This window comes from Pundamilia nyererei, unplaced genomic scaffold, assembly GCF_000239375.1.
Source record: "Pundamilia nyererei isolate P.nyererei 1_Seehausen unplaced genomic scaffold, PunNye1.0 scaffold00227, whole genome shotgun sequence".
In the NCBI taxonomy this organism is placed as follows: Eukaryota; Metazoa; Chordata; class Actinopteri; order Cichliformes; family Cichlidae; genus Pundamilia; species Pundamilia nyererei.
In genome coordinates, this window is record NW_005187628.1 from 849,804 (window position 1) to 859,919 (window position 10,116).

The 10,116-nt window shown below is 38.2% G+C and overlaps 1 protein-coding gene across 1 annotated transcript in view; it reads right to left on the reverse strand.

The window, feature by feature from the left end:
* ctnna2 (catenin (cadherin-associated protein), alpha 2) overlaps positions 1–10,116 on the reverse strand; it is a 320,434-nt gene that overhangs the window by 253,908 nt on the left and 56,410 nt on the right. Inside the window, exons 3-6 of the mRNA XM_005748704.1 lie at positions 9,090–9,285; positions 5,108–5,274; positions 4,164–4,283; positions 2,862–3,128 (exon numbers count right to left, since the gene is read on the reverse strand). Coding sequence (XP_005748761.1) covers positions 2,862–3,128; positions 4,164–4,283; positions 5,108–5,274; positions 9,090–9,285 — 750 coding nt within the window. The remainder of the gene's footprint in view (positions 1–2,861; positions 3,129–4,163; positions 4,284–5,107; positions 5,275–9,089; positions 9,286–10,116) is intronic.

The following is a 10,116-nucleotide window of genomic DNA, read 5'->3' on the forward strand; positions in this document are numbered from 1 at the left end:
CTCTCTGGTAGAGGGAACAACTTGTCTATATGTAGTCACTCATATCCATTAGTGAAACGAAATGAGTACCATTATACTGCAGCCCTTCCTCCAAAAACCCACCCACTGGAAAGAGACATTTTACCGTATATCTGTCACAGCAGTCAGTGCTACAGTCTGCTCTTCCATCCATGTGTCAAACCAATGCACAAGAGTCAAAGGATTAGAAGCCGATCAATGGCGAGTCAAGACGGGGACTATCTCTCCAAAACAGATAAAATCAGGAAACACGAAAACACATGCGCACCGACAGGAATGAATGTTAATCACTGTATAAAAAAGAAGATGTGCAGCTATTTTTGCATTGGAAGAATATATAAACTGAATATTCTATACAGTATTGTGGGTATGCGTGCATGTGTTTTACCGCTCAGAACAAGCCGTTATTAAATATATTCGCACTAAACATGTGCTGCATGTGCATACGCAAAACCCTTTAAGCATCTCGCCTCATAGCTTAGTATATCAGTTCATTACTATTCTGCGAGGACCTTACCATAGTCTGTGTCTCTGTTGTAAGTTAGGAATTAAACATGCACCAGCTTCGGGCAGCACAGAGGGCCTAGCAAAGGGCAATTTGTCTCATTTAACTGCTGGCTGTCTGCCTGCCGAATAGAATCGAATTATGCACGTCTTTTGCTGTTCTAAAAAGTCCTACTGTTTTACATAAAAACACAGTCAATGTGATTACTTTAGGCCATGGCCCTGTGCAAAATAATAGGATAGGAAGTTCAGAAGAAACTAAAATATAGGTCTCTGTCTAATCCCTCAGCACAAGACAGCTTTTATTTTCTAATATTCAGCTGCCTGTGTTTCACCCTCAGTTCTCTTCAAAGCTGCTGCATTGCATTTTTAATTCCCAACTGTTACCACAAGGTGTCACTAACACAATGCAAACCAGCAATATTTGGGGCCAAAAGAAAGTACTGAAAATGGCACTTGGGGGACTATATTTCATTTACTGTGGAAACACACACACACACACACACAGTTTGTTTGAAGGGGTGGAAACCTGAGCTGCCAAAGAGATAAAGAAGAGCTGGAAATATAAATCAAATTGGAAGAGAAAGCTTCAACATGTAAGTGTGGGTTTAAACACGTAAGCTAGAGTAGATCATTTCCTCCGAGTTAAATGTTGATTACTCAAAGCCCTACATGGAACACAATCTCCCTGAAAATACATCAAACAATATATATGAAAGTGGGGCTAACGAGATTAGAGAATGCATAATTATAGTCAATTTTTATTCCACAGGGTCTATTGTGATTTATCTCCTCACATTTAAGGAGACAGTTTACACAGAGAGTTTTCTAATGTAAATTTTTTAAACAACAAGGTTGTGGGATCTAAAAAGGCCATTGTTTATTGCACTTCCCGTTCTGAAGAGTCAAACCAAATTGTCATCCTTAAAGTCTAAATTGTATTTAAATAATATTACACATAAGGTTGCATATCTTAGGCCCCTAAAGGGTGAAGCTGTAAAGTTTAACAGTTTGTTTCTTCTATAAATATATTAAAAACAAATCCAAAGCTAAATATTCTTTCATCATGAAAAAATGATTTTCTGTCAGGTAACTAACTTGTTGTGTCAGCTCAGTAACACCAAACAGAGAAATACAGTCGAGCAGAATCGTACATTATCAGGTATAATGTTGTATCATTAGTGTACTGGGTGATAGGTAATAGACTGCAGGGCTTTTTAATGGTTGTATGGGTTTTTTGATAAGCAGATTAAGTGAGATTTGAGAGATTTGAGAGAGATTTTGTTAGTTAATTCTTTCAGCTTTTGGGACTCATACTGTCAAGGATTATAGTTACTTAAATCAATGATAAAACATTTTATGCAGACAGCAATAAAACCCATTCATTGATAAGAAAGGAATTTTTTAATAGGATTTATTTATGTCTAATTAACATAACTGTATGTACACAGTAAGTGGAACATTGTGCTTTTCTACTCTGACTGTTGTAGCTGTGAGTGAAAACTGAAAAATATTAAATTCACCATATGTTGATGCAGAAATCTGTCCAAAGCTGGTTTAATGGCAAAGAATAAACTGAATTCATGTTTGTTTGTATCCAAATTTGAGTCAAAACACTGGACTCGACTTCAGAAATACAAAAAAATATTAAGAATATTATTTTAACCGTTACAGAATCATTAAAAATCTTATTTTGGTAATTACCAGTACTGTTAAGTTAAGGCAGCTGTGTCATAAACCTTACATTGGGTGGCTTTGCTAATAAATTTGTTACACACTGCAACATTTCATGTCTTAAAGCTATGTGTTAAATACCGTGTACCGCGGTATTGTCAGAACATGTTTCAGGGAATTTAAAAAAAAGAGGACTGATAGTTTTCAACATCTGAAGGACATGATGCAAAAAGCCCATCCAGCAATACAGCACTGTTAACATCTGGCCACTAGATGGCAGCAGATGATGCTTTTCATGGAGGTTTCTTGCCATAATTGGGCCTATGATTGTGTATAATCTGAATAAAGATGATTAACCATCGCTGTGCGTGATTATTATTATTTTGAGTTATATGTTGAAAGAAAGAATATTCTAGTAAGTTTTTTGTGAAAATATAGTCAAAATGAAAGGTAAAATACATAATAACTATTGTCCATGTAGTCATAGCATCAGTGATAACCTGTAAGAAGTTGCCCACATAAACACCCAACCTTTTATATCACGCAGTACTCTTTGTATCAACATATCATGCAGAAGCCTTGTCCTGTACTAGAGACGTGATATATATATATGTATGGTTTAGTCTTGTATTTTTAAAGCAGTACAAAAATGCTTGTTGACTTACATCAAATTCATTAAGGGCAGCAGCAAGTTCTCCAATGCCAGCATGGCCATGCTTCTCGTCAGTGGGTGAGGTGGCCTGTGCAGCACTTGAGATGCCTCCTATGGCCTCCTGGACCTGTTTAAACACATAGTCTCGATTGGCCCGTGTGGCTGCCACGTCTGGATGGCGCAGAAAGGCCTGAGAAGCCGTATACAGCATAGTGGCATTTTTCTTAAGGGCCCCACGCGCAGCTGCCATCTCATCTCGGCACTGGGGGTCTTTCAGCTCCTGAGAAGATAGCAAAGGTTTTTTTTTTGATTTTCAGACAAGCGATAATAACAATGTAACTTGCAAAACCCTGGAGTATTGCTTGAGAAATTGAAAACAGTGTGAGGAACAGGTCACAGTTGGAGAACTATATTGTTAAAAAACAAGTTCATGTCCCATTTGATGAATTGAATCTGATGAACTGGTATTGTTTCAACTTCACAAAGTTAAGGCAGCGTCAGCAGATCAGCAACGATAGAACTGGGCAGAATTAGCCTCAGTGTTTTGCTCTGGTTCAGCTCGGCAGCATGGGCGCTTGCCAACATGACACATGCAGGAAAAAATCCTCTATAAGCTTTTTGTCACACTGGGGGCCATATTAAAAATCACTTTGATGTGTAATTCTCCAGGATCAAATAAGCGCTGGTGCAGAGATTTTGCTTACTCTACATCCCAGCTAAAACAAATCCTACACACTAATAATCCGCACCATTTATAATTTGCTAAAACATTACAAAGGAGACTACACAAATGTGGCTACAAATCTACAACAGCTGTGAATTCTAGTGTTAAATGTTAATGACCAAAAATCTAAAAGAAATGTGTATAATATTTCTGACTTTAAAATGATGAATTTTACAATACATTTTTAAACAATGTGTGTTGGCTATTGTATTTTTTCTATCCTATCCTATGCAATCTTTCAATTTCACTCCATGGCACGAAGAATTTGGATGTATTAAAGCTGGCTCTAATGAGACAAATGTCCTTAATGCAAAACAGATTAAACTGGTTGCTGTCTGAAACAAACACTTAACATCTGCTAGAGAGTGATGTCAGATTATAGCAACATTTGTTTGCACAACGCTTGCAATCTGATTGATTAAAGCTTTGAATTGAGTTCGAGTTTCTAATATTTTACAGGCTGAGGCTTCAACTGTGACATTCCCTCGTTTATCAAGACAGAAGAAGAACGGCGGACACTTGGAGGACCTTTTATCCAAGAGAGACACGTTATTTTTCTGAAAGAGCATGAGACATTGGAATTCCAGGTACCTGCTGTCTCCGGGCTGCCACATAGTTAAGCTTCACCATCTCTTTCCCAAACTCTTTGAACCGGTTGGCCAGATCCTGCTCATTGGTAGCATTCTTTACTCCTTCCAGGGCCTCTTCCACCTGATACACACATACGCACACAGTCTTTCAAAAACTTTGTGCACAAACCAGTAGACAACGTCTTAAATAATCAATATTAGTTAAAGCATTTATTTTCTGTAATTGTAATTTCTAATGTGTTTTTAGTAGTTGTGTAATTTCAGTAAGTGTCAATCCATCTTGCTGATATATCCTAACTATAAACTGTTTATCCCTGTTAAAAATGCTGCGGAAGATGTAATGAAAACGGGAGAAGAGACAGAGATAATGTTAAGTGGCCTTTGATGGTGGGGCTTATACAGGCTTGAGTTAAGTCCCTATGTGGGCCTGAAGAATGAGACTGGAAAAAAGGATTTTTAGTGTTTGTGCATTTGTGAGACAGGGACAAAATGAGTGACTGCAGATGGATGCAGGCATGAGTTTGAGTCAGATTATACCAAATACATATCATTCTTTCTGGCACACTGTATTAACTCGAGTTATAAAGCCCAGAGCTACTGTCTAAGTGAATGAACAGCTCACGTTCTTCACATGACTACACTGAGAGTAGTTCATCACACTATGCTATAATGTCCGTTTCCAGGATGCTCCTCTATTCCCTTATCTAAATGCAAATGTGTGCAGAGGTTGTTATAAAAGTCTGCACTGACTACACGGACTGTACACCAACAGGAAGTCTTTTTCGTTTACTGACCTTCTTTAAGCAAACTTAAAACCACGTACAGATTTGGAGAGTGGGTATTTTTTACACATATATATATATATTTAAAGTGTTGCAGTTCTAAGTACAGCTCCATCACAACGTAACCAAGAAGTATACTTGGTTGGGTGTTAACTGCACTTACAATTTTAAGGTGGGCCAGCAGCCTCATGACATCAGCCATGTCAGCAAGGATGAGCAAGCGAGTGACAGCAGACAGCAGGGCGCGGGCAGCCCTCACCATGGTGCCACGCTTCACAGAGGAGCACGGGTCATCAGCAAACTCCGACGAGGCAATACGCATGGTTTCTCCTGCAAAATGGATAAAAGAAAACAGTAAGTGGAGCAGAGAGTAAGATATTATCTGTGTGTGCAGACTATCATCACCCATATTGTTAAAACTGACTGGAGATTAAGTGTAATTACGCTTCTTCTCATAAAGCTCAGAGGTCATGAAGCAGTTTGTCAGAAAAACTACATCTTAGGCTCTATTAAAACAGCTTGTCCTAGCAACCAGTTTGCAACCTGCTAACAACCTCCAGTTGCTAGGCAAATATATGTATTCCCCAACCAGTCACGAGAGAAGTTGCTTGCTGGTTAAATCAATCAGAAAAAGGGTGCTGCACCAAAAACCACCTTCGGATTGCTTTGGTTGCTAACTGATTGCTGCAGTCACCCACAGTTTCCATTTCAAAAGACCCAGCTTTTAGTTTGAAGGCAAATGTTCTCCTTCTGCAGTTTACATTGAAATTTCCAAAGTTTTACTGCTACTTAACAAGTAGTTTGCTAGCATGGCAACCACAGTAAGCCTTAGACATTTCAGCTTAGGCCGGGTAGTACAGACAATATACTAGTATGTATATGGCTCATATTTCTGAGCAAAACCCATCCACCACATCTCCAACATTAATGAATCTGAATACGCACATGCATGCAAACATTGGTACTCTAAATAATTAGACATGTTCCACCTGGATCAGGAGAAACCTGGCAACAGGCAAAAACTGGCAAACCACTTCTCTTAACATAAATAAGAATTAGTGAGTAAACAAAGTTGTTTATGTTATGCCAGAGTGAAAACCTCATAATCAGATAAACAGAACTCAGCATGTTAAACACAAACATGCACAGCATGTGTTCAACTAAACACACACACAGGGACACACACACAGAACTGCAAATGAACTCATGATGATACTGGTAGTGCCATACGTCTGTCTGGCCCAGTGAAGAGTGACAGAGAAAAGCGTATTACTGAACCCCTCCATGGTCTGAAATCAGCATCTCTAATTTAATTTATGACAAGATGAAGGGGACTGGGACCCTGAGGTCACATTGAGAGGAGCCCGATGAGGCGATGACAGATTTAAAACCATTTTATAATTCACAATGACTTTAACTAGGCAGACAATTCCTTTCAAAGGGGCACGCTTCCAGCAGCTGCTAAAGGTCACTTAAACTGCGATATTATTTTTTAGTCTGTGGGATACAGACAACATAGCATATCCTCATGCTCATAAGTTTAACATTATTAATATGAACTGTTCTCCCTGATGACCTGGTATGTACAGTACTTATATACAACCTACCAAATATGTGGGGTATTAGTACTGACGTCCTATTGTTTTCTTAAAGTCAGGAAGTAAGTATTTTAGTCTAATATTTTTTTCAGGGACATATTTTCTAAGAGTCAGAAAGGACTGTAAATTTGCTTCAGTATAAATATGGCCATTTGCACACAAAAATGCTGCAGTGTTAGTTGAAAGCATGTCCTACATTTTTTAAATGTCCAAGAATATTTTTTAACACACCTTGTCACTTCGCTTTGCATGCCTAACAAGCAAGAAGATTAATCTTGAACCTTCTGATGTCAGCTGTGGTGATGACCTGTATGGTAACAGTCTATTTCACACCTCAGAAGAGCGGTGTGCCAAAGCAGTCGAGTCAATATTCAACAGTACCAGCAGCCAAGTACGCGCTGACAGAGCAGGATGAGGAATACGGCTACAACACAACATATGCTGAGCTCCATTTGCTCTTTCTGCTGATGTGGTTTCTGAACAGGGAATCCAATTCCATTCTGGGGACAAACATTTGATTCACATAAAGGCTCACTGACTTGCACTCCGCACAGAAAATAAACTTCGGAGAACTACAAAGTACTGTGACATTGCTCCATCTGTGTAAGCCGCCAGAAAGTAGAGTATGATTTGTTGTTCGAGTGAGGCGCTGCATCCATGCAGAAGTTTCAGCGACTAAGTTTCAAATCGTTAATGAGAATGGGCATCTATAATACCCTTAAATTCAGCAAGGTCCCTCAACATTACAGACAGTCGAAGCTTTAACGATGCATGACTTTAGGGTAAACAACTCCAGAACTAGACTCATTACATTCGTGAGGCTGCATGCACTGCAAGTGAAGCCTAAATCTAATGGGTACTAATCTGCTATATTTAATGGATTTGGCTTGCCACTTTTAACTCTCCATTCATCTAAAGTTGAGCAGACAGCTGACTTGCTATGACATTCAAAACACTTAATACTTTCCCAAAACATTACATTTTTGTCAATTACGCTCCCTATTCATCTAGAATACTAATACTTACACAGCAAGAGAAGTCAGTAGGGGTCCTTATTTCAGTCATAATAGTAGTGAACATGGGTGTTGTAAATTAATACAGTGTCTTAGCATAAGCCATTTCCCAACACCATTTTTGTGGTGACTTAATGGTTATACCAGATACTACGATGATCTGTGATTTTGTTGTTTTCTGTTATTTTTCTAGCCTTCCCCGATGTGTCTTTCTAGCTCAAGTTTGAGTATGCTAGTCTGTGATTTCCTGTTTTATTTAGATAGCAGATAGTCTTGAGCATGTCATGTCTAGTTTGACTTCTGCTGTCTCGTTGTCTTGCTATCCAAGTGTTTCTCATTTGCCGTAAATAGTGCTGTCTTCTCTTTGTCACATTGTGTGTTTAAACTCCCAGTGTGGTTCCTCGTGTTACTCCTGCCTCTGCATTTATGTTATTTTGTTTATGGATTTCATTACTAGACTGTTTATTGAGTCTTCCTTCATTTCATTTCTGCATTTGGTTTCTCAATCTTGTGATTTCCTGCTAGTAGGCAAAGTAATCGTAAGTAGGTTTGGGGTGTAGCACCATTCTTGCAACTGATTTCATCCAGCAGCAGGAAGAAACCTCCATTAATCATTCAGTCGAGTAATACACATTTTTCCCCACCAACTAAAGGTTGCCAGGTGGTTGCCAACCGGTCTATAGTCCTGTGTGAGTGAGACCTTAAATAACCCATACAGAACTACTTTTGATTATTGGAATGATTTTGTCAACTACATATCAGTAACATTAATGTGACTACACTCTGAATTCCACATGCATCTCACACTTCCTCACTGTTCATCTGTAGTAGTGTCATGTGTAGCTGCAACCTGGAGAGATGTGGTCTGTACGGATGCTCAGTTAAACATATGTAAATGAAAGTACTTCAAGCAGAATGAATGACAGAGATTTTGATTTCATATGTTACAGAGAATAAACAGGTTAACAACCCAGTCTCCATTCCATTGTAAATATATCCAAACTGGATGCTTGGAAATAAAGGAACATTTTTTATGTCTTTTAAAGTGTTTTGAAGAAAAAATATTTTAACCTCCTGAGACCCGAACTCTTCCACTGCATGCATTTTAAATTTCTCTTCATCATTCATCCTTTTCATCATTCTGCCCAATGATTGTAAAAACAAAGAATTACCAGATTTTTTTTTTTACCTTACTTTTATTTTTAGGAAAAATAAGAGCCATATATGAGGATATTCATTTAAAATTTTGATAGAACAGTAGCAGTATAATGTCCTCATAAGTGGATATCAGGCCCTTGTAGAGCAAAATTGAATATTTTGGTCTAAATAACCCAAAATGTGATGTCCACATATGTGGATGCCAGGTCCTAGGAGGTTAAAGACAATAACTGATGTTCTAGAAATTGATGATCTAGAAAAATTTACTAGATGTCTAACAGTGAATAAGCATAAGGAATTACACACACTAACAATCTTGTTATCTGACCAGTCACAATTTAAAAACAAAAATGAAAGCACAAACAGTCGGGCTTACCTTGCTTACGAACATCCTCCACAGCAGCAATAAGCTCCTCCTTGAGGTCCTGGCTGTCTTTGGCAATCTGCTCTCCCTTTTCGAGAAAGTTCTGGGTAGCCTGCTCAACAGACACTGCCAGGACATGGGCCTTCTTAGAGCGTCCCTTCTTCTTACTGGATGGCCCTTTGTTGCTGGTGTTCACCAGAGTAGTCACCTTCATAACAGGAGAGGAAAATATAAAACTTACTGAACACACTGATTTGCTGCTTGTTGCTATGGTGTATGGTCATCGTTGTTTCTGAGGTTACGGCACATAACCTGCACATCCCAGCAATTAAAGATAATGAGAACACCAAAAATAATAGGAAGATCCAGTATGTATTATTTTATTATTATTCTAAAACATTAAAAACTGCTACAACCTAGTATCTGTTACAGGGCTTGCTGATTATAATCTTTATACATTCATAAGCCACTGTATTATGTAAGCCTCCAAAACCAAATACAGTCCAAGAAACCCCCTCACAGCCATACTGCCAACCATCAGAGGATATTTTTGATAGCTATTATGTGATAATTAGTAGTAATTATGTAATTTTAATGACATTATGCCACTGATATGGTAGCATAATAATGCATCTAAACCCTCTCTTTTACATAAAATACTTATTACCATTAAGTAACATTTCAGTTCATTTTACCCACTTTATACATATTTTTATTTCTATTCATTTGGTCCTTGGAAATGACTATGAAATAATAGCAGTGAAAACCCTACTGTGTTATTCAGCACCAATCTGGCTGAAATGTTGATAATGTTCTTATGTAAACAGTAACGAGGGCATGAGTAATTACTGGGTTCAAGTTCATATAGTGTATAATAAGTCAGTAATATAATTATTACTCAAGGCTTGATGGCAGAGATGTTCAGTTGTTCTGGGCATGGTGATCAGTGCCACTGAGATGATAGTGGTTTGAGTATGGGATTATATAGGGGAGCATTATATTACTGTGACTTATAATATTCTGATCTCAACACTTTGCA